This window comes from Bos taurus, chromosome 9 (genome assembly GCF_002263795.3).
Source record: "Bos taurus isolate L1 Dominette 01449 registration number 42190680 breed Hereford chromosome 9, ARS-UCD2.0, whole genome shotgun sequence".
Lineage (NCBI taxonomy): Eukaryota > Metazoa > Chordata > Mammalia > Artiodactyla > Bovidae > Bos > Bos taurus.
Genome location: NC_037336.1, coordinates 23,131,191 through 23,156,735, shown reverse-complemented (window position 1 = coordinate 23,156,735; position 25,545 = coordinate 23,131,191). Strand labels below are relative to the sequence as shown.

Below are 25,545 nucleotides of genomic sequence, written 5' to 3'. Positions count from 1 at the left end.
AGTGTCTAGGGAAGCCTGGCTTGCTTCCTGACTCAAGGGTTAAACCCAGGTCTTCTGCATTGCATGTGGATTCTTTACCATCTGAGCCATCATGAAAGCCCACAGTGATAGGTTATACTTACCTAAATAAAGGATACTGTGACATGAATTGGGTAGTAGCCTCATAGGTGTAATATACAGGCTTGAAGTTATTTTTATGGCATAGTCGGTAAAGAATCTTCCTGCAATTCAGGAGACCCGGGTTCAATTCCGAGGTCGGGAAGATCCCCTAGAGAAGGAAACGGCAACCCACTCCAGTATTCTTGCCTGGAAAATCCATGGACAGAGGAGCCTGGTGAGCCACAGTCCATGGGGTTGCAAGAGTCGGACATGACTTAGCGACTAAACCACCACCACCAACGTTATTTTCAAAGAACTATAAATAGCATTAAAAGATTCATTATTTAATATTAGGTGAAAATAGGAAAATGTCATATTACATACAACTATTTTGCTTTAAAATTTGAGTTGCATATAAAAATCATAGAAACGGATCGAATACATATGACTTTAAAACCGATTTTAGCGCTTTTCTAAATATTCCAAATTCTCCTGAGTACTTATTTTTCTTTAAAACTAGAAGAATGTTCATTTTTAAAAAGATTTAGAGAAATTTTGTTTTAAATGAAACAAAAATATGGTTCATAACTTTTTGTAGCAAATGAGTATCTATAAAGCTGTGAAATAAGACTGAAAGTACCTTTACAACATCTCTTGAGGACCAAATAATAGTCATTTTATTAACAATAAATGACAGTGTAACTGTTTATAGTATACAGGAAGTAGTTTTACATTTCTTGGCTTAAAAATTGCTATTGCTTTAAAAAAAATCAGCATAATTGTAAGAAACTGGACACTGTGGCCATATGACATGTCCTGTCACGAAATAAGAACGTTTGCTGAGTGAAGTCATCTGCGGCTCGGGCTTTGTGCTTATTGTGGGGACACTGTAAGGCTCTTAATCTCAGGAGGCTCCCAGCCTCATGGGAAAGACTCAAACAAGCCAACAGTTACAACTCCACAGGACAGTATAGAAATACGTGCTTGTGCCAGGGGTGCACAGGAGATGGTGCTCCCGCCACACCAGAGAGAGTCACGGGGAGGCTGAGGATGGTTCCGAAGCAAGGTGTCTCTCCAGCTAAGTTTGAAAAGAAGAGTTAGGAATTGATCTAGAGTCTCCATGGACATCTTCAACCTCTTACATGCAAAACTGAAACAAGGGAAGTTGAATGGCAGATTCACTCTGAGATCCTGACTGAAGTTACGAATCATGTCTTCCACCTCTCTGATATCTTCAGAGCCCTGCTAGTGTCGAGTTACTGGCAGTAAGTGTATTATTAATAAATGAACTAATGACTGAGTGCCTTCCGGACAGAATAAGAGCATTTGCAAAAGAAATTATTTTGAGAAAAATATCTAGGACTAAGACTGAAAGGAATAGAGTGACAGGTGATGAAGGCTCTTCTAAATGCTGAACTTGAGCAGTTTTCAGGCTCTTGTCACTCTGATGGCATCGCGGAGGATGGACTGAAACGAGGTGAGGCTGAGGAAAGGAAATTAGGTACAAAACCGTTGCATTAATACAGATCAAAGGTAATTGGGGCCTGAAATAAAGCAATGAGTGAAAGATGTTTGATTCGGTAGGTATGTAGGAAATAGGATCGGCATACTTAGTAACCAGTTAAATGCAGAGGGAGGGTTAGAGTAGAGAAAGGAGTCTAGCAGGATGCCTTGGGTGTCTGTGTAAGTGATGTGGCCATTGCTGTTTGTTTGTTTAAAAGGAATAAAGAACAGGCCCGTTTAAGGGAAAGATAATGAGATTGGTTTTGGACATAGCAAGGTAAAGGTGTCTGTGGAGACCTCAGATAGAGATGTCCCCTTGGCAGTTGAAGAGACAAGACTGATGCTCAGAAAAAGGATTTGGACTCCCAGAGATGGAGATCTGGGGATAATCCACATATATATAGTGGGAGCCACGGGGAAAGCTGTACACACTGTGCTGTACTTCGGGGTGCAATACATTCAAGAATCAAAAAGGTGAAAGCCAATGACTGTGATTTCTAATGACATTTTAATGAGAAATCTTCATAAAAATACATAAATTTTAGCATCTCAAGTAATTTTAACATAGACTTACTGAACTGAGACTCCACATTCCATGGATTACAATACTTAGAATAACGGATTATAGCATGACTAGTATTTGGAATAACTGTGAAGTTGTTGCCTAGACCTAATTCGTCACTCTTATTTCATGTTTTTTACTTGCCAAAGTAAAGAACTGCATATATTCTCCTTGCCAAGATAAATAAAGTTATGTTTAAAAAGATTGTTATATGTTTAATAGTTTTGCAGTATTTAATATGAGAAACATATGAAGCTTCAATTCACCACTGTTTTTTCTTTCATGTTCTTAAACAGTCAAATTACTACGTTGATTTTTGTGGCGAAACTAGTAAATCTTAGAATAATTACTAAATTAGTATAATCTAGCTCTCAATTTTATATGATCTTTCTGTGCTTGTTATCCTTTATCCTTAGCATTTTTACAACCCCTCTTGAGAGCCAATTATAATCATTTCATTAATTTCATTAACTTACAATGCAATTGTTTATAATATATAAAAATTATCTTAATGTGTTAAATAAAAATTTGTATAAGTCAAACTCCTTCAGTTTTTAAAGACATAAAACCAAGAACTAAAAAGTATCACTATGAAGTTAGTGCATTTATGGAGTTTATCATCTCATCATCAGACTAGACAATGATTATTCTAACATGTTTTCTGCTTTCATTTTCAGCATGACATCTATGGTATTTTCTGTCATTTATTTCACATCCATATATGTTCAATAATATCAGTGTTTTAAATAATTCATCAATATCAGTAAGGTTGATTGAAATGAATTATTTGGTCACTGATAATACTCAGATAGTTTTAGTATCTTATAGCAAGAAACAGATGACATATCTATTTAGCCAACTAATATTAGTATATTTTAATATTAACCAATATTTTCGTTAAAGTAAATCATTCCAAAATAAAATTAGACGGAGAATAAATACAGTAAAGAAAGGATAAAAGAGGAGCATTGCCAGCATGACTAGGATTTGCATTTCACAGTGATAATTTGGACCATTTTTTAGAGAGGACAAGAAATCACAAAACCTTTTTAGGGAGGACAAGAAATCACAAAACCTTTTTAGGGAGGACAAGAAATCACAAAACAAACCAATCCAGACTTAATCTCTCCCTTAAATAAATACATTTGACTTTCACTAATGAGCCAAATTAGTGCTAAGGCAGAAATCTCAAAAATAAAAAGTGGAGTGTTAATAGATATCATGAAGGATAAACTTCATCTAACCCAGAATAGGACTATAGTATTTTGTTTTTATTTTAATTTTCTTTTGCTCTAGTTTACATAACTCTGTTTTCAATTTTTAAAACAATTTTTTCTTTATAGTTATTTCTTTTAGTTCAGTGTTTGGTTCCAATAAGGCAGAGATAGTGAATAAAAGTACTTTATATGCTACAAGGGTAGTTTTGACAATATAGTTATTTCCTCCCTGAGAGTTTAATTTTTAGGTCTAGAACTTGAAACTCCATGCTGTTTAGAAAAGTTCTCCTTTTCCTTGTGATCTTATCAGAATTTTAGCCCGTAATACTTTCACCACCTTGAATGATGGCTCATATATTTCATACATTGTGGTTTAAAAAAATCTAACTCCTAAGAAATGTTGAAGCTTGGTGAAAAAGATCCAGCTTGCTTTTCTCCCTCCCTCTTTTCCATGTCTTCTAGAGTATGATCGATGTATATGTATATATTAAACAGAGCAGAGGGAGAAGATTATATGCATGAGTCTTTCAGACAGTCAGAAAATTATGGATTTTTAACAATTATTGATTTTTAACAATGCACAGTTAAATATTTTTAAATTACTCAATTAAATATTGATGGAGTTACCCACTTAGTATCTTCAGTTATGGCCACTCTGCACCCCTTTTTTATGCTCTAACATGGAGTGCTTTTGTCACACCATTCATCTTCTTTTAATCTGTTCTGAGATGATGAAACCCAGCTCTGCGCTCTTTAGCAAATGCACACACTTACACTGCAACTGAAATATTACTGATAGTGTGCTAGGAAGGTTCTGTCTTCAGATAAAGAGGGGGCCAGATTCAACTCTGAAAAACTAATGACAGCAGTATCAGGCCAGTAAAATGGGGCAGGTTGTCTAAGCAGGCATGCATTCAAGAGTTCTAGTGCCTGGAGAATCCCAGGCACCGGGGAGCCTGGTGAGCTGCCGTCTATGGGGTCACACAGAGGTGGACACGACTGAAGTGACTTAGCAGCAGCAGCAGCAGCAACAGCAGCAGTAGCAGTATCTGTGCTTAGTAAGGAATACATATTTACCAGTGGCAGTGTACAATTGCCTTTTTATACCTCCTGGGAAATGAAATGCTAACTCCGAATCTTGACAGTGTTTGCTGCCTGCCTCCCCCAGGTCCCACCAGCACATAGGTGCTTTTGAAAAAGATAGATAGTTGTTCAGTCTGGTTATATCTTTTCTACTAAGAATCAGCACAAAACAAGGAGGGTGGGCGGAGACCGAAGAGATAATAATATTTGAAGGAAATTCCTAGATATTCATAGTACATTTGGTATAAGTAGAAACTCCTAAAAAAAGAGAAACACCATAGAATTTGAGGTTCAGTTCAGTCACTCAGTTGTGTCTGACTCTTTGCGACCCCATGAATCGCAGCACACCAGGCCTCCCTGTCCATCACCGACTCCCGGAGTTTACCCAAACTCATATCCATCGAGTTGGTGATGCCATCCAGCCATCTCATCCTCTGTCGTCCCCTTCTCCTCCTGCCCCCAATCCCTCCCAGCATCAGGGTCTTTTCCAATGAGTCAGCTCTTCGCATGAGGTGGCCAAAGTATTGGAGTTTCAGCTTCAGCATCAGTCCTTCCAGTGAACACCCAGGGTACTTGAGAGAAAAAGTGGCAAATGCAGACAAAAAGCATTTCAGCAAGGGTTCCTGAAAAGGAAGACTGAACAGAAAAAAAAAAATCTATATCTACCTCCAGCTGAAGTATTTGGTGTAAAGAAGGTGTATTCCAAATTGCATTTTGAAAAGAAGAGAAAAGTGAGCCATTGGTATAGAAAACAGGAGTCCAAAGGTAAAGACATTTGCCTGAATATTACAGATTCAGAGAAGGTCCCATTCCAGTAGTTTTTTAATCTAAACCAGATCAGCACATCAGCTTTGAAAATTGTATAGAAAATACTTGGGAGACCTTTATTTTTGTCTTTTGATTTTTCTGTTCTTGGCAAGTTGAGCCCTTTGGTGATGCTGGTATGCATGATTCCTGGCCTTCTTTCAGTGTTCCCTCTGCATTCCTAAGTCCCCACTAAGAATTACGTCTTTGGGGGTGAGGCTGTAGGTAATTTATGTTTCTTGCTAGACAGATGTCTTCTGGCCAAGTTCTGGCTTTAGTGGCCTGGAGCTGCCAGTGCTGTTACAATGATTAATAAAGTAAGATGTTCACGATAAGCGCATAAGCATACATCTTTTCCTATGATTTTTATCAGTCTTCTTCATGATTTGTTTCTCATTCCAGGAAACTTAGGGGGTTTTAAGCCTTATTAAATACTTTTCATGGTATCTCATGAAATAGCCAAAAGAGCAGTACTAGAAATCTGTGCTTTTACGTTATTTTGTAGCATTCTTTCATTAGAACTCATCATTTTCTACTTTTTTGAAAACAGATCACATATTAATATCTTTAAAAAAATGCTTCTGGTAGACATCTGATAAACCCTTTAGTGCAGTGATGCTCAAAACTGGCTAATGACTCAAATCATCTGAGAAGTTTGAAAAAAAAATACAGATGCCAGGGCCTCATCCTGGACTTGAATGAAAATATCTGGCAGCAGGGCTCAGGAATCTAATTTTTCTCCAGTGTGTCTGGTACTCAGTTGGCTTTGTAAAGCCCAAATCAGGTCCGTTTTCATTACACTGTCATCATCACCTAACCGAACCATTTTCTAGATGGAGAAACCAGCATCCGTCAAAGTACCAAAGGCCTCGCCCAAGGTCGTGAGTGAACGGAAGGGCCTGAGGAGGACCCCACTACCCTGAGCCCGAGTCCCATGTTCTGTCTCCAGCACTTGTAGATGGCATTTTCTGGGGAGGTTTTCTTTATTTTTTTGTATATTATTAAAGCTTTCAGAAGTAACATAAATGTGTTTGTTCTTAGCTGTTAGAATGGACTCTGATACTAGTATTTATTCATGTCCCTAAGCCAAAAATTTATCACAATTTATATCAGTTTATTTTGACCATAATTAATAGCTGTGAGAACAATGTTGTAGAATACATTTAAAGCATTTTTAATTTGCTGTTTGGGATAATCTGGGACAGTATGCTGCGGAAAATATTTTGAATTACTGAACTAAAAAATGGGGATTATGTCTCTCACTCACAATATCTTTTAAATTCATTTCATATTATGGATTTGTAGGTCCACATTCAATATAAGCAGACAAGACCCTCTTCTTTTATTTATAGCTTACTTGTAGCAGTGGTACCATTCATATTATACGAGGTTGAATTTACTTATTGCAGCTGCCCATAATATCATTTCTAAGACTTTTACTCTCATGCTGCTTTTATTTTCTCATGTAGAAGGCTACTTCTTGGCTTGGTAATATAATGAAAATGAATTGTTGTTCAGTTGCTCAGTCGTGTCTGACTCTCTTCAGCTCCGTGGTCTGTAGCACGCCAGGCTTGCCTGTCCTTCACCATTTCCCAGAGCTTGCTCACACTCATGTCCATTGAGTTGGTGATGCCATCCAACCATCTCATCCTGTGTCGTCCCCTTCTCCTCCTGCCTTCAATCTTTCCCAGCTTCAGGAGCTTTTCCAATGAGTCGGCTCTTCACATCAGGTGGCCAAAGTATTGGAGCTTCAGCATCAGTCCTTCCAATGAATGTTCAGGATTGATTTCCCTTAAGATTGATTGGTTTGATTTCCCTGCAGTCCAAGGGGCTCTCAAAAGTCTTCTCCAACACCACGTTCAGAAGTGTCAATTCTTTGGCACTCAGCTTTTTTTATGAAAATGAATCGGTGTTCATTTTTAATGTGATCATATGCAAATTTATTTAAAGCTGTATACCAGAAGCAGTTTGGATATGTTCTCATCGGCATGTTGTTTGTCAGCAGCTAAATGGTCAAGAATGGGTTGTTTCCTGACTCAGAAGCTTCAGTAAGCACTCTGTGTGGCCTCCTCGTTCTTATGTTTCTCTCTGCGGGCCATGGTGTTTTACCATGGATTGTGTGGAATCTTCCTGTTTTGTGAGTGCAAGCATTTTTTAGAATAAACAAATCAGGGATGCAGTCTCCTCTAAGAACTATTTTTAGTACTTCCTATTCTGTTAATAATCCTGAACATCTTATACATGTCCTTTTCCTCACAATCCTTTTGGTGGGGCTTCTTTTTTCTATTCCAAAGTAAATCACAGAAAAAGATTAATTATCACATTTTACTGTTATTAAAGAAGAAAAGGTGATACTCGAATGCAGTAATATAACATGGAAGGAAAGCTCTAGGACGTATGGTAGTTTCTTTGACCGTAGTCCGCGTTGGTTATTCCTTTGTTGGAATGTATTTGCTTAATACTTAAACCGGTCAGGTGGAAACCGGAAGGCCAAGAGGCAAAACCCTGAGGTTCATTCAGTCTTCTCTAAGGGATACACTTATTATCAGCAGCCCTCAAGATTACATAACACCAGGTCGAGATGACTATGGTTGTTTTGGAGTAGGTGAATAGTTATCCTGAGATTTTTTTTTCTCTGTTAATGAACCTAACAGAGGCTCTGACAGTAGGTATCCTGAAAAGTAAATCTCTAAACCTTTGAAGAAGTAAGCACCAAACTGAAGTTTGATTTATACTAACTAGCTGCTGCTGCTGCTGCTGCTAAGTCCCTTCAGTTGTGTCTGACTCTGTGCGACCCCACAGACGGCAGCCAACCAGGTTCCCCCGTCCCTGGGATTCTCCAGGCAAGAGCACTGGAGTGGATTGCCATTTCCTTCTCCAATGCGTGAAAATGAAAAGTGAAAGTGAAGTCGCTCAGTCATGCCCGACTCAGCGATCCCATGGACTGCAGCCTACCAGGCTCCTCCGTCCATGGCAGTGGACGGAGGAGCCTGGTAGGCTGCAGACCACTAGCTAAACTAACACAATACAATGTTGTGTTAGTTTCTGGTGTATAGCAAAGTGATTCAGTTATACATGTACACATATCTATTCTTTCTCAGATTCTTTTCCTATGTAGGTTGATAATAGCCTTTTAAAGCAAGAATATTGAACCAGGAGTAACAATTTGCATACAGTCTGACATATACCATTTGTAAAGTGTTTTCTCCAGAACTGGACTGTGTTGTATTATTGGAAAGACTGAGTTTTAGCACCTGCCTCAAGCAAGCTGCATACTGTCCTGCAGCCTCTGTTTCTTCATGCAAAAACCTAATTATATTTGCCCTACTTCTCAAATTGTTGAGGGGATCAAATGAAATATATGAAGATAACTTATAAGCTATACAGTACCATATAAAGTTAGGTACTGATTTATTATGTAGTCAAAATCTTCAAAATTTATAGGTAGAGTATTATTATAATTTAAAAGTCAAGTTTAGTAAGTGTGTGTGTGCCAGGTCACTTCAGTAGTGTCAGACTCTTTGCAACCCTATGGACTGTAGCCTGCTAGGCTCTAATGTCCATGGGATTCTCCAGGCAAGAATACTGGAGTGGATTGCCATGCCCTCTTCTGAGGGATATTCCCAACCCAGGTATTGAACCCATGTCTCTTAGGTCTCCTGCATTGGCAGATGGGTTCTTTACCACTAGCACCACCTATTGTTTTTACAATTTAAAAGTCAAGTTTTAATAAGTAGCACACTTAATTTAACTATTTCTTCCTGTGAACAAAAAACTATTTCATCACTCATTCTTTGATGAAAGCTTTCCTGGTGGCTCAGACAGTAAAGAATCTGCCTACAATGCAGGAGACCAGGGTTCAGTCCCTGGGTTGGGAAGATCCCCAGGAGAAGGGAACAGCTACCCGCTCCAGTATTCTTGCCTGGAGAATTTCAAGGACAGAGGAGCCTGGTGGGCTACAGTCCACAGAGTCACAAAGAGTCTGACATGATGAATGACTAACTCACTGAAGTAAGGAAAATGAATAATAGGTAAATGAAGAGAATTCTAATTTGAGCAGATATTATCCCTGGTCATAGAAGTGTAGATGAGAATTTCATCTTCAGATCTACTAATTATGTGGAAAGATAAAATACTGAAAGAGCAGGGGGAAAATGAAGGAAGCAGATTTTTAGATAACATTCCCTACCCCCATCCTAAGTTCCTTTTTATAGCTGGGATATTATAATTTGATGTTTCTTAGATAATACATGGTGCAACTATGATCAAAACATTACAAAATAAAAGCACACGAAGCTAGTGCTTATTCAGAACATCACAGTATTACATAAACATGGCATCAAGTTCCATTCTTAGTGAGTGGTCCGTAAAGGATTTGTGCAACCACTAAAGGCCGCTCTGCACTCTAAGACACTGCTTCGTCAACACAAATCATATCTAAGAAACAGTATCTTTATTTAAATAATATTTTGCATTGCCATTTGTTAACGCTTATTTCTCGTAAGGGTCTGTAGAGTTAGGATTTTAAATATTAAATAATAGTTAAATAAGGGAAAGGCTTTATTTTGTTCACTGTTACACCCTTATTGCTTGGAGCATTGTCTGAAATATAAACCTTTGTGACAAGAGTCAATGAAATAATTCTCTGATAATTGGAGAGGAGACTTTAAGAATAGCTGGAAGACATACTACATAAACCTATTCAGTATAAATTCTGCTAATATGTGTAATACTCTGAAACTTCCTTGACTCTCATACACTTGGCAGATTTATCATTTCTTCTTATTTGCCCTATGTAGGGACGTGCTGCCTTAACACAAGAGAAAGAGGAATTTGCCCATGAACATAAAGAAATGAAGAACCTTGAAGCCATCGTTCAAGATATAAAACCAACTGCCCTCATTGGTGAGCTTTGGCTTCTTCCCTCTCCTGTAAACCCTGTCCCCGCCCCACGTGGGCCTGATTTGTTTCCTTACGGTTAATTTTTTTAAATTACTTATTGATTTATCTTATTTTTGGCTGCACTGGGTCTTTGTTGCTGCACGAGGGCTGTCTCTGGTAGTGGTTGCTCCTCCTGTTGCAGTGCGTGGGCTTCTCACCGACGTAGCTTTGCTTGCTGTGGAGCCAGGGCTGTGGGCCACGTGGTCCTTCAGTAGCTGCGGTCCACGGGCTTAGCTGCCGCATCGCGTGTGGACTCCTCCCAGACCCGGGATCGAACCCGTGACCCTGCACTGGCAGGCGGGATTCCTGTCCACTGTACCACCAGCGAAGTGCTCTTGCTGATAATTTTTGAGACATTCTTTAGCTTTTTGAAATTCTGGTCTTGGAATTACACAAAGTTACCTATTCCCTGAAGCAGCAGTGCCCCCTAGACGCCTAGATTTGTAAATTCAGTGCCGCCTTGTTACCGATGATGCCAGCTGAGGGGGGTGGTTCCCTTTGCTAACTCTGTCAACCTGTCAATACCTGGCACATCCAGCACTTTGCCAGGCCAGTTATTCCAAACAGACAGTGGCTCTCGGATGGGGGCGATTTTGCCCAGTTAAGAAACATTTGGCAACGTCTGGAGACATTTTTGTTGTCACAGCTGGAGGGAGATTGTCATTGGGTGGAGACCAAGGGACACTGTTCCACCTCCTCCACCGCCCAGGAAAGCACCCCTGCCCCCAACAAGGAATTGTCCAGCCCATTGCTCATGGGGCCAAGGTTAAGAAAGACTGAAAACAGGGACTGTAATTTCACGTCTTTATATCTTCCCCATAGCAGACAACATGGTAGTTTCCATACTGCACGCGCACAGAAAGATGTTCAGTGTGGACGAATTTGTTGTGGTTGGAAAAATATCTCAAAGTTTTGAAGCTTTATATCCTTTATTTTGTGTGTGTGTAATGCCAGCCCTTACTTGGTCTTCCATTCCATTTGCAACAGATGACGATTTTGAGAATAAGGATGAGAACCCTAATAAAAACAAGTGTTTACTCCATGACAGCAACCATAGTAAACCTTCATTGTTTTTTTATAAAATGTGTTCTATCAGGAATCTTACTGTTTAAAATTTTCATGATGCTAACTGCTTTGTCTGTTCAAATTCCTTCAATGAGTCATACTCCAGTTCTGTCATTGAATGGGATGATTGACTTAAGTGTTAGCACTGGATAATAAAACATGATTACTTGGTAGCCTCAGACACTGAAATAAACTTCTAGAATTGTTTATAGAGAGATAATATATATTAGATACATTTATTTTCCAATAAAAATGCCTATTATCAGAATTCCTAGTGATTGGTCATTAAATCTACTCATGAGCCGAATATTAAAACTCTTGTTTTTTTTTTTTTTTTTTTTGTTAGATACTATAACCTTAAAGGCTATTGGCATTAACAGACACCTCTTTTTGTCATTTTCATACAAATATTCTGTATTGCTTAGGGTATATTACAAAATGACCTGACGTGTCTCATTGTTTGGTGGGGCTGGGGGTGGGGGGGGGCATTGGATTAAATAACCAATGATGGCCCTGTTCACTGGTTTCTTGTTTCTCTGTTAGGAGTTGCTGCGATTGGTGGTGCGTTCTCAGAACAAATTATCAAAGACATGGCAGCCTTCAATGAACGGCCTATTATTTTTGCCTTGAGTAATCCAACTAGTAAAGCAGAATGTACTGCAGAGCAGTGCTATAAACTGACCAAGGTAAAGGAAAAAAAAAACATAACTGATATTTTAATAGTCAAATTGTAATTCTTTGTAGGGAAGCCCAGGGTATCTAAGGTGTCTGCCAGTTAACCTTTAAACATTTTACAACCAAGAGTGAAGGCGAAGTAAACAGAAGGATAAGAACCATATCCTTTTTTAGAGTGTCATATAAATCCTGTTCTTCAATAAAACAGAATAAACTTTGTAATGTTTTATTGACAATTTTCCTTAAGTGCTTTGGAAGTATCTAAGATCTAAACATAAAAGTTAAAGAGGAAAAAGCTTGATCCTAGATGCTTATTAAAATAACTTTTAACTAGCTATTCCTAAACACAAGCATACAGTATAAAACCACAGCCTTATTTTTACTTTGCTGACTGCTCCTGGGTTTGGATTTTGATGCTGTGGATGGAGCATTTGGGCAGTTATTTTGACATCCAGCCAGGTTGGTATAGGCATCCTTAAAGCTTCAATACATAACTATTTCCAAAACATGTTTATGCTTTTCAAGGGCATTTCTTAGACTGTGATGCTTTATTTGTTGAGGGTTTCCTATCCCTGTTTTCAAGGACTGAGCAGTTTCATCTGTATCGCTTCCCAGATCACACAGATGCCCCCTCGCTTTGACTGGCAGTCTGGAGTCTAGCCCCTGACAGGCCCTGAGTTCATGCTGTCTTAAAACTTGTAAATACGAGGTTCCTCAAAAACATGAGAAAATATTGGGTTGGTCAAAAAGTTTGTTTGAGTTTTCCATATGAACTTTTTGGCCAACCCAATATTAAGACTAGGGGGAAAAAATATAAAGACAGTTTTTTACAATTATTGATAATTTATTCTTATTTGCTAATCCCTCTTGTGCTAGTGAATTTTTTTTCCTATGGGACTTTCCAGATAATTATTTACAATGTATAAAATTTGTCCCAATGATTACATGGAAGTGTGTTGACCCCTAAACTCTAATCTACAATGTCAGCCTTTCTAAGATTCAAACTCCAACCCATCACTTTTGTCTTCAGAAGCCTCTAGGCTAGGGATGGTTGATGGCCCTGTGTGTTGGACCACAGCCAACAACGGGTGGTGGTCATGGGGTCTCCTGTAGTTTGTACGCTTCTCCTTGGAGGAGAGAGGAAGATAGAGAAAAATAAGCACCCACTTCAGAACTTACCACCAACATCATGAGAGCCTGCTCATTCACACTTACTAGGGAGTCAATGAAAAATCAGACCTCTTTCTAAGTACTAAATACTTGCACTATTCTCTTAGGATCCATCTGTTTGAAGACACCCTGCCTCTTTTCACGGTTGCGTGTCTGTCTTGCAGGGTCGCGCCATTTTTGCCAGCGGCAGTCCTTTTGATCCCGTTACCCTTCCGAGTGGAAAGACTCTTTATCCTGGCCAAGGCAACAATTCCTACGTGTTCCCTGGAGTTGCTCTTGGTGTTGTGGCGTGTGGACTGAGGCATATCACGGATAAGATTTTTCTCACCACTGCTGAGGTATTGTAAAATACTGTCTGTCTGTCAAGGCTGTGACAGATCAGCTCGTTGTAGGCCATCTGCATCTCAGCTCACTCCCTAGAAGGTGTAAAGTCCGAGGATCAAATCTTTCCCCCAGGGGAGTAAGGGGTGGGTTGTAAGTTCACAGTGAGTCACTAGTAAGCATTGTTCTTCTGTAGCCAGCAGAAAGACTGTGTTCTGATCCCTTAAAAGGGACCTTTTTTAAATTGATGTACAATATTATATAAATTACAGGTGTACAACATAATGATCCATCATTTCCCACGGTTGTACTCCATCTGTGCCTATTATAAAACACTGGCTGTATTCCCGTGCTGCACAATATGCCTTGTAGTTTGTTTTATACACAGTAGTTTGTGCCTCTTAACCCCACCTCTTATTTGCCACTCCTCCTTCCCTCTCCCCACCGGTAACCGCTAGTTTGTTGTCTGTGTCCATGAGTCTGCTGCTGCTTGGTCATATTCACTATTTTGTTGCATTTTTTAGGTTCCACATATAAGTGACATCATACAACATTTATCTTTCTTTGCCTGACTTATTTCACATAGCATAATGTCCTTCAAGTCTATCTCTGTTGCTGCAGATGGCAAATTTTCACTTTTTTATGGCTGAGTAGTGTTCCATTATATGTATATACCACATCTTCTTTAGCCATTCATCTTGATGATGCTTATGTTACATCCATATCATGGCAGTTGTAAATAATGCTGCTCTGAACATAGGGACACGTGTATTTTTTTTCAAATTATAGTTTTGTCTAGATATATACATCCATACACTCTGAAGTGGAATTTCTGGGTCATATGGTAGTTCTAATTTTAGTTTGAGAAACTTCCATACTATTTCCACAGTGGCTGTACCAGTTTGCATTCTCATTAACAGAGTTCAAGAGAAGGAACTTTAAAAAAAAAAATCTGAAAATTTTGATCAAGTTCTGTGACAATAATGAGAACATTAAAATTTTTGTTTCCAAATCATGAAATAAGATTTCTCATGATTTCATGGGAATCTTCTATGGAGAAGATTTCTATGGAGAACCTTCCTAAATGATGACATTCTCATGATTTGAAATAAAAGTCTGATTTGGTATAGTGAAGAAATGTTTATCATTCAGGGTTCAGTGCAGAATACAGCAACCACTATAGTATTTCAGCTAAGAAGAAATTAAAACAGAGAGTTTGGTCTTTGTAAAGTCATTAAAAGGACAGAAGCAGGCTCTTCCGTGGGCCTCCAGAAAAGATTCACAGAACACACAGCAGACCCAGTAAGGACGCTGCATTACACTACTGTTTGGCACTCTGAAGGATCTGAAATTTCACCTTTGCTATTTAGTTGCTAAGTCATGTCTGACTCTTTTGCAGCCCCATGGACTGTAGCCTGCCAGGCTCCTCTGTGCATGGGATTTCCCAGGCAAGAATATTGGAGTGGGTTGCCGTTTCCTTCTCCAAGGGATCTTCCTGACTCAGGGATCAAACCTGCGTCTCCTGCATTGGCTGGTTGATTCTTTACCACTGAGCTACCAGGGAAGCCAAAAATTCAACCTGACTTGCAGGCTAGCAAGTCAGCCTGCCTCAGATTCACAGATGCTGGCAAAGGACACAGAACTCCTAGGTCAGATAGAGGAATTTATTACTCCTAGCACAAGAGCTAATGGGAACCTCAGGCTCCCATCAGTTTCCCTTCCCTCCCAAGCTTCAGGAGGATGACACAGTGGTTGGACCTTCATTTGTGAAATCATGAGCTTGTGATCATCAGAGTGTTCATCTGGTTGATACTTTTGAGGTGGATGCAATTCATGGGGAGAAATTTAAATGAGTTTCTTCTCTTAAAATTAACCCACTGCACAACGTGCTAACTGACCCGAACCACATCCAGACTGATTAACATTCACGTGATTTCATCACATATACAGGCTTTTCTCCCCACCGTGAAAGATGTGTATGTTACTGGCGTGATCTCAAGGAGCACAACCCCAGGGTTTCGCACTTGTCATTCCGTGAGAACATCTGTCTGTCAGCCCTCCTGCTCGGTCTCTTGTCCTCACTGCACGATGGCTAGGGTTTCAGAGCTTCTTTGACTCAAAAAGTCGTGTTAAACGTAAGTAGATGCCTACCTACTGAGAGCTTTCAAAGTTGTTCTTACATTAAGGAAAATGTAGTCATTGTCTTTTATAGCAGCCACATCAGAAGAAGAAAGATGATCTTTTTCGGCTGCCAGTGATTTCTTTCCTAAATAACTCCAGCACCCTCTAGTGACAGATTTCTAGCTGATGATCTCTCGGGCCGAATCTTTTGGCCTTTTCATCACTTTCTTCTTAGGCATCACATAATATTTCTGTTTCTTATGCCACATCAGTGGTTTCTTTGTGTCCCTTTCAAGTCCCTTTAAAAAATTTTCATTAGCGTACAGTTGCTTTACAGTGTTGTATTAGTTTCTGCTGTACAGCAAAGTGAATCAGCCACATGCATACATGGATCCTCTCTTTTGTGGATTTCTATCCCTTTCAGGTCACCACAGAGCATTCCCTGTGCCCTCTAGTTGTTACCTATTGACTAAGCTTCTTCCCAAAATTCGTTGTCTTTTGTTCTCATTTTTCTCTTTTAATTTCTGCTTTCAGAGATCTCACTCTTTCTCTCGTTTCCATTGTCGTCATTCTGAAAGGGACCAAATATGTGTATCTCTGTTCTTATCTTTTACCACATCTCCTGTGACCCAATGGGTATTTCCACCAAAATGCCCTGCTGTTTCTTTAAATAAAGATGTGAAAAAAACATCTTTCGTCTTCCCTCACCCTCAATATCCGCATTTCTCTTTGTGACACCCACTTTGTAAGCAGGCTCCAAAGCTTGGAAGACTGCCCTTCTTTTCATCCTCCCTAATCCCAAAGCCTTGAAATATACCACGCCTAGGAACAGCCATGGGACTGCCCTGTGTATCGCCTTGACCTGAAATGATTCCTTCTCCACTGGTCTAAGCCTATCTTCAGATCATGGCTTAAGTCCTGCCTTATCCTTGGCTCTTTCTGTGACTGCTCTGAATTATTTTTATCTTTCTCCTTAGCCATGACTATTTTTAGCAAACTCTTTGATATTTCATTTGATTCCTCATTGTATTATGCTTTCAAGTGTTTCACATATCAAACAGTCAAGTCTTGCCTTATAACTAAGTCATATGTGATATTCTGTAAAAACAGAAGGTCTCCCATATACATCTTTCAGAAGACCAGTAGCACCTAACACCATGCTAAAACACATAGCAGAAACTTACTAAATACTTATTCAATTAAATAAAACTAGTCACTGGTATTTATCAGTGAGAATACAATACTACAGACACGCCTCTTGTTCAGTGGCTAAGTCTTCTCTGACTCTCTGGGACCCCTTGGACTACAGCACACCAGGCTTCCCTGTCCTTCACTATCTCCCAAAGCTTACTCAAACTCATGTCCATTGAGTTGATGATGCCATCCAACCATCTCATCCTCTGCCGTCTCCTTCTCTTCCCGCCTTCAATCTTTCCCAGCATCAGGGTCTTTTCCAGTGAGTTGGTTCTTCGCATCAGGTGGCCAAAGAATTGGAGCTTCAGCTTCAGCATCAGTCCTTCCAATGAATATTCAGGGTTGATTTCCTTTAGGATTGACTGTTTTGATTCACTTGCTGTCAAAGGGATTCTCAAGAGTCTTCTCCAGCACCATGATTCAAAATGATCAGTTCTTTGGTGCTCAGCCTTCCTTGTGGTCCAACCCTCACGTCCGTAAATGACTACTGGAAAAACTATAGCTTTGACTAAATGGCTCTTTGTCTGTAAAGTCTCTGCTTTTGAATGCACTGTCTAGGTTTGTCACAGATTTTCTTCCAAGGAGCAAGTGTCTTTTAATTTCATGGCTGTAGTCACTGCCTGCAGTGATTTTGGAACCCAGGAAAATAAAGTCTGTCACTGTTTCAGTTTTTTCGCCATGAAGTGATGGGAGCAGATGCCATGACCTTGTCTTTCTGAATGTTGAGTTTTAAGCCAGCTCTTTCACTGTCCTCTTTCACTCTTATCGAGATGCTTTTTAGTTCTTCTTCGCTTTCTGCCATTAGAGTGGTATCATCTGCATATGTGAGGTTGTTGATATTTCTCCCACAATCTTGATTCCAGCTTGTGATTCATCCAGCCTGGCATTTCTCATGATGCACTCTGCATATAAGTCAAATAAGCAGGGTGACAATATACAGCCTTGACATACTCCTTTCCCAGTTTTGAACCTGTCTCTTGTTCCATGTCCGGTTCTAACTGTTGCTTCTTGACCTGCATATAGGTTTCTCAGGAGGCAGGTCAGGTAGTCTGGTGTTCTCATCTCTTTAAGAATTTTCTGCAGCCTCTAGAATGCACAAAAAGAAGAATGCTCTTGTCTCTATTTTGTAGTTAACAAAAGTAGCATGTAAGAGATCTCGGTGAATGTTTTGTTTGGCCACCACATATCTAGTAACTGTTAGGATTATTGTCAAAATGCTAGTTGGCTCTCTTATGGAACTAGAAATCCCACGGATTGGCACCAATCCCAAAGACTATTGCTGCAGATTTTTATATCACAAAGAGATTTTTGGCTTTCTTGGTCCTCTGGACAGTCTCTTGGACTTAGAGTGTTCAGGGTCAGCAATACAGACTCCCAAGTAGTCTGTACAGCAGCCTGAAACAGTCTCCTGTCTCCGGTTCACATCTGGGAGGCAGACTTGGTCCTCCTGCCCTCACACCCCTCCTCCTAAATCACCTTCCCCACCCTCTCTAATGTCTGCCCAGATGACTGTAGAGGGGATCCCCCTGACAACAGCACCTGGAGGAGACGGTGATTCATGTAAGTCACTGGATAACTGAAAACCCAGCTAATTTTAATATTCATATAGTGCACCCCACTCCAGTACTCTTGCCTGGGAAATCCCATGGACGGAGGAGCCTGGTGGGCTGCAGTCCATGGGGTCGCTAGGAGTTGGACACGACTAAGCGACTTCACTTTCACTTTTCACTTTCATGCATTGGAGAAGGAAATGGCAACCCACTCCAGTACTCTTGCCTGGAAAATCCCAGGGACGGGGGATCTTGGTGGGCTGCCATCTATGGGGTCGCACAGAGTCGGACACGACTGAAGCGACTTAGCAGCAGCAGCAGCAATGCTATCTAATGTATAAGCCAAATTCAAATTTTGTCAGTTATTTATAAAAGACCTTTATAACTTGCAGAGTGCTCTTTTCATATGCAGGAACATCTCAGCCTCTCTGTCTTTTCTGGCAATGGCATTTTGAAGAGCACAGGCTAGTTGTTTTTCGCAGTGTTCCTCATGATTTAATTCAAGTTATGTGGTTATAGGGTTTGGTTTAGTTGGCCCAATAATCATATCCTTCTCGGTACATCACATCAAGAAGCTCATGATGTCACTTTGTCTCATCTGTAAGCTATTTCATTGAGGTATGATTGACAAAAAGCCACAAATCTTTCAACTTGAGTTTAGAGATAAATATACACCTTTGAAGCCATCACCACAATCCATACCATAAACAAATATATTACCTCCAGAAGTTTTTCCCACCCTCTTTATTATGTGTGTGTGTGTGTGTGTCTGTGTGATAAGAACATTTAACGTAAAATATCTACCCTTGTAGCACATTTTTATGTCTACACTGTTTCCTTTAGAAACAGGGAGTGTGTGGGGACAGCCCACGCTGAAGCTGATTAGATGGTTCACATGATCCAAAATCTGTGTAACATTAATATCCTGCTCTGCAGTGTGACTCAGATATAGCTGTCTCAGTCTCCTGTCTGCCTCCCATATAAGAGTACGTGAGCTGGGAGTCAGGCATGACCGACCTCTCCCCGCTCTGCTTCCAGGCCCTTTCCTGTCACTTCTCTCATTGTCCTCTGAATTGCTTACTCCTCTGCCCCCGGTGCTCTAGTGCATCGGGTCAGAAAGCTGCCAGCATTTCACGGTGCAGTAGAAGAGGAACTGAGTTAAGAGGAAACCCAGATGCTTATCACCATCTTTTTCGCTAATTATCTTCTCCCCCCAGTCTCCAAAACACTCGCATACACACACCAGTCTCTAAGCCTCTCTGAGCTCCATTTTCCATTGAGAGAGGGAGAGACGCAAGTGCTCATGACATTCATGTGATCTGCTTTTATCTATAACGATATTCACCATTTTCCTCACAACTACCACGTTGTATGATATGAAGTATTTTTTTTTGTCTTTATTTTTTTTTTAAGGTCATAGCTCAGCAAGTATCAGATAAACACTTGGAGGAGGGCCGGCTTTATCCTCCTTTGGACACCATTAGAGATGTTTCTCTGAAAATTGCAGAAAAGGTAAAACCACTGTGGTTCAAGTCTCATTGTTTTTCCTTCCTTCTATGGCTAAGTGTGCATATTTAGACAGTGAAACGGTAGTAAAAATGTACTTCCTTGAGACGTCTGTGTCCACTTCTTATGTCAGAAGTCAGAGAAATGAGGCATGGTGCCCTGACAGAGCGTAGAAAGTGTATTTGATCCTTCGGCATGGGTTGAATCTTTGATTCCCCTACCCTTCTTTTTCTCTCCCAGAATTGAAGTAATTCATCAGGCTTTCATTTCAGCTAAGCTTCCCCAACTTCACCCTTTATTGTTTGGTATTTTTCATATAACACTGTGATAGTCACCACAATATTGCAAGTATGATAGAGTGACGTTTAGGCCTTTAACCACCCAAGTCTCTGTGATATGCGACATCTTAAAAATCACAGTTGATTAAATTGGGCAGGAAGCAAAACAGTGAGAACAGAGAACTCAAAGCTGTTGAGGTGGCAGATGAACTCTTCAAGGAGATAGTCAAGAAGAACCATAATTTTCTGTAACTAAGATGAGAGAGAAATGGACTTTTTTGTAGGGTGGTTGTATTCATCTGCTAGGGCTGCCATAGTAAACTGCCACCAGCTGGGTGACTTACACAACAGAAATTAACTTTCTCACAGATCTGGAGGCCGGAAATCTAAGATGAAAGGGGTTGGCAGGTCCAGTTTCTTTGGAGGCCTCTCCTTGGTTTGTTGATGACCACCTTCTCACTGGGTCCTCTTGTGGCCTTTCTTCTGTGTGTGCCTATCCTTGGGGGCTCTCTGTGTGTCCGTATTTTCCGTTTTTACAAGAACTCCAGTCAGCTTGGGTTAGGGCTCACCCAAACGGTCTCATTTTAACTTAATTATCTCTCCAAAGACCTTGTCTCCAAATGCAGTCCCACTCTGAGTTACTGGAGGTTAAGGCATCACATTTTGGGGTAGCATAGTTCAGCCCACAGGAGTAGTCACATGTTGAAACTGGAATTTCTCAACCTCAGGCCTGTGCACATGACTCTCTGTGCACTGGGTAACTCTTTGTTGTGGGGGCTACTCAGGGATTATAGATGGTTTAGCGGCATCCCTGGTCCTTATTCACCAGACGCCAGTAGCCTCTGCAACAGATGTGACAGCTGAAGATGTCTCCAGACATTGCCAAATGTCCACTTGGAGGCAGAATTGCTCCTGGCTGAAAGTAAAAATTTATTAACAAATTTATCAAAACAGTCCCGCTTAGGATTCATACGTCATTATTTATCTTGTTGATTGAAAGTAAGTGCTTCAAAAACCAAGTAATCAAAACAAACAAACAAACAAAAAAAACCTTTAAATAATTCTGCTTGGTTATCTGTTCATGGAAGAGTATCCTCATGGTTTGTCCCAATTTGTCTCTACTAGTTTTAAACCCCTAATAGTTTGGATTATTAGTGCATGGAACATCACATTGTCATGTTAAGTTCCTTTTGAAGATTTCAATGAAAAGGAGTAGCATATGATCAGAGGAGAAAGTAAGATGATGAAGGACAGTAGGAGAGTACAAAGGACTCCGACATTTCTCCAGGCAAGAAGACTGGAGTGGGTAGCTATTCCCTTGAAATGGTTGAATTTTGTTGTCAGTGAATTGTAACTCAAGAATATCTGTTAAAACATAGTAATACCATCTCATAGGCACTCTGGAAAGTGGAAAATACCTGATATTCTACTTTTCTAATGCAAGTATTGTCATCCTTTATTTTGGTGTGTTTGGTTGCAGTCTTTTTTCATTGGGTTGCTTTCTTTTCTAACATCATTATAATAAGGTATAAGCATGTATTCACATACTTTGATTCCTATTTTTTATAAGCGTTTATCCATAATATAGCACAGTCTTTATAACTTTAATTTTTCAGAAATGCATAATTTTACATTGAGAAGAGATAATCATTCTAATATTCTTCAAAATCACACTTATTCAAATAAGTCTGTCATACAAACAGCTCTTTAAGAATTGCATTCTTAAAAAACTGGAGTGAATTAAAGAGCACATGGGGAGTGATTAATTTTGACAGTGGAATCCGTTTTTCTCAACACAGGGGAGGAGAAAATGTCAAGACATGGAGGAGATAGTTTGAGATGATGAGAAATTGAGAGTTTTCTCTGATTAGTTGGAATTTCCTCAGCAAAGTGAGGAGAATCAAATTGATACATGATGGGAAGGCAAGGTTTGAAATTGACTTGAGAGGAAGTGTTTTGTGTGTTTGTTTTTGAGTTTTAAAGAATAAAAGCATCATGTGTAACCATGTGGGACCAAGTAAAGTTAGGAAAAGTGTGACATGTCAGGCGACAACTATGAAAGGAGAAAGTGCTGAGGATCACCCTGGCCGGGGACTAGAATGGGGACTGTGACAGAAAGGCATGGAGACGAGGTTCTGTGACACCAGTCAGGCAGGGGGCGCGGAGACTGCCCCCGGAGCCCCACAGATTAGGGTGAGCGTCGCCTTAACTGTGGGATGAATAAAGAGATTCTGTAGGAGGCTCAAAATCGAGATTGCTCAAAGTGCAGGATATCTGAGTTCAAACTCTGTTTAAGGTATTGAGTTCAAGTTAACTATCAGGTCATTTCAAGGCTTTTAAGACTGACTCATCTGAGAAATTCTGGTAGGCTCACCCATGAGTAAATCTCTGGCAGCCACACTTTCCTTTGTTGCTGACATCATAGTCTCCTCTTGTTACATGATTGCCTTTTCACTTTATATCTTTGTGATCATGTGTTCTTATTATAATACATTGAAGTTTTTGGGAATAGGCAAGATGTAAATTATTTTAATCTTTTGAAATGGATATAAAATTTATTTTTTTATGGAGGTATAGTTGATTTACACTGTTGTATTAATTTCTGCTGTACAGCAAAGCAATGCAGTTTTATATATACACACACACATACACACACTTTCTTTTTTATATTCTTTTCTGTTATGGTTATCATATTCAATATAATTCCCTGTGCTCTGCAGTAGGACCTTGCTGTTTTTCTATCCTGTGTATACTGATAATACCTGACACCTGCTAACCTCAATCCCCTACTTCAGTCCTCCCCTTGGCGACCACAAGTCTGTTCTTTGTGCCCATGAGTCTGTTTCTCTTTCATAGATAGCTTCATTTATGTCAGGTTTTAGATTCTACATATAATTGGTATCATATGGCATATGTCTTTTTCTGACTTATTTCATGTAGTATGATAATCTCTAGTTGCATCCATGTTGTGGCAAATGGCATTATTTTGTCCTTTTTTTAATAGCTGGTTAGTATTCCATTGTGTTTATTTACTGTGTCTTTATCCATTCATCTGTTAATGAAATCAGATGAAAAGTTTCTGATGTGCTCATCATCACCTCTATTCATTAAAATAATTAATATTCTTTTATTTCTAGATTGTGAAAGATGCATACCAAGAAAAGACAGCCACAGTTTATCCTGAACCCCCAAACAAGGAAGCATTTGTCCGCTCTCAGATGTATAGCACTGACTATGACCAGATTCTACCTGATTGTTATCCTTGGCCTAAAGAGGCCCAGAAAATACAGACCAAACTTGACTAGTAGCATAATAGCTGACATTTCTAACTCCATTAATGAGGTCTTGAAGTCTTTCATGATTTTCAAAGATTGAAATCTTTTATAACGATTCATAATATGCTAGATTACAATAATTTTACTTTAACAACCTAAAAATTTACAGAAGAATATTAATATACTTTAGTGTGATTATCTCATTGAACAATTTGCTTCATTTACTTTCTGGTTATTTATGGTTTTCATCTTAATTATCTTTAAAAGCTATTGTAACTACCACTGAGAAACCCATCATTTTTATATAGGGAACTAAGGGGGAGTCCAAAATTAGTAATAAATTGATATGATCAGTATTAAAATCCATAATTCTTTTGTTGCTCACTTTATTAAAAATCGACTTAAAAGATTAAAATCAATTTAGGCATGGACGAACTTTCGCTAAAAACAGAAACAACACTTTGTTGCCTAGAGAAAAATAACTCCTCAGGTATTTTTATGCCAATCCTGGATTATATGTGCTCTTTTGATGCAACAGAATTCTAACATTTCTAAGAAAGATCATTGCTGTTTACAATGCCTCGTGCAGCCTTAGATTTTAATACTCTTTCGACATTATTCCGTCTCCTTAACACCGTGGTCCTCCATCAGAAATCCCTTCGTAAAAGCACCTTTCTTTCTCCCCGACCAATGCCCCGTCCTTCAGCCCTGCACGTTGCTGCTGGGCCCTCGCAGACCATGGCCCTGTCCTGAGGTTGGTGGCTTCAGCTGAGCACAGCCTGAGAAGTGGGCAGAGCAGAGAGAGTGGGGGCCATCTTGAGAAAGGGCTGCCTGTGGGGTCAACGTCTTCAGACACACATCTCCAGAGTCAAGGCAAGCGGGGTTCCCAACTGAGTAACCTGCCCAAGCGTCCCCTTGAGTAGCTCAGGTAATTAAGAGCTCGTTGTGTTACAGCAAACTCACCTTCCTCTGAGTTTGAAGAAAATTTTGTCACCTCTTCCCTAATATCAGAAACCTTCTTTACATCAGATATTAAAATATTCTAATGACTATCAGTAGTTACAGTCCAGAAATGAACGTTAATTTCAGGTTTTACTTTAGAAATTAATAAACCAGTGCAGACAAGTTAAAATTCTTAAGCTCAGGTACAATAACATTTACTATTTATTTACAGAATTATATGGAGACTTCTTGTTTTTGAAGTAAGGCTTTCAAGGAGTATAAGAAAATGTTCGGATAAACTGTAGTAATAAATGATTTCACTGAAAGTTACACAAATTGTTGTAGTAGAAGGGGTAGGGGTATTTCTGAAGGTAACGGTTAGTCAAGAATTGCCTCAATATAGTTATTTTGAAAAGATCTGGAATGCCTTTTCTAGTTTTCATCATTTCTTGTCTAGTTTTCATGTTGTCTTGTAGCTCTAACTAAATGTATTTACCTATGCAAATGATTTATTAAAGCACTAGAAAAAGCAAATGAATAAAATGAGGAAGTAATTGTCTTTTTCTCAAAATATTGTTACGCTTAAAAATGACAGTGCTGGGTTTTGGCAGTCATATGATTGAGAATTTTGAATTTTAAAAATATTCTAAGCTGATTTCACTTTGAACTTCATTCATTTAATACATGTGTGGTCATTTAGTACATGTTTGCTGTATACTGTTAACAGTGAGCTACTTCGTTATCCTCAGAGAAAGATAATGAAGCAAACATTGGATGATCAGGTACCATGTAGTCTGCATCCTTTATCTTATTTAATGAAGTCCTCACCATTCCCATATGAAGTAGATACTTTAACGTGCCATGTCCGCAGAGCTCATAAGTGAAGGAGGGGAACTCTGCATCCGTGTTTACCTTTCTCCATCGTCTGTTTTGCATCTGCCAGAGTACAGTCAGAACAGTACTGTCTGATAAAAAAAAAGAAAGTGGGACACATGAGTAATTTCTGTGGTCCTATAAGAAGAAATGAAATGAAGTCACTCAGTCGTGTCTGACTCTTTGCGACCCCATGGACTGTAGCCTACTAGGCTTCTCCATTCATGGGATTTTCCAGGCAAGAGTACCGGACTGGGTTGCCATTTCCTTCTCCAATAAAAAGAAGAAACAGGTAGAATTCATGTTCATGTATTTTATTGGAACCAATATATCCAGAATATTATGAAAAGAATTGAGATATTGTTA

The 25,545-nt window shown here is 39.5% G+C and overlaps 1 protein-coding gene across 3 annotated transcripts in view; it reads left to right on the top strand.

The window, feature by feature from the left end:
* The window catches only part of ME1 (malic enzyme 1), a 220,500-nt gene extending 195,651 nt beyond the window's left edge, over positions 1-24,849 (top strand). For 2 of the 3 annotated variants that reach the window (XM_024996809.2, XM_059889821.1), the window contains exons 10-14: positions 10,068-10,173; positions 11,818-11,960; positions 13,284-13,457; positions 19,719-19,817; positions 23,227-24,849. In XM_024996809.2, coding sequence (XP_024852577.1) covers positions 10,068-10,173; positions 11,818-11,960; positions 13,284-13,457; positions 19,719-19,817; positions 23,227-23,394 — 690 coding nt within the window. In that variant the 3' untranslated portion in view covers positions 23,395-24,849. 3 annotated transcript variants of the gene reach the window in all.
* Positions 24,850-25,545: the final 696 nt, after the last annotated feature.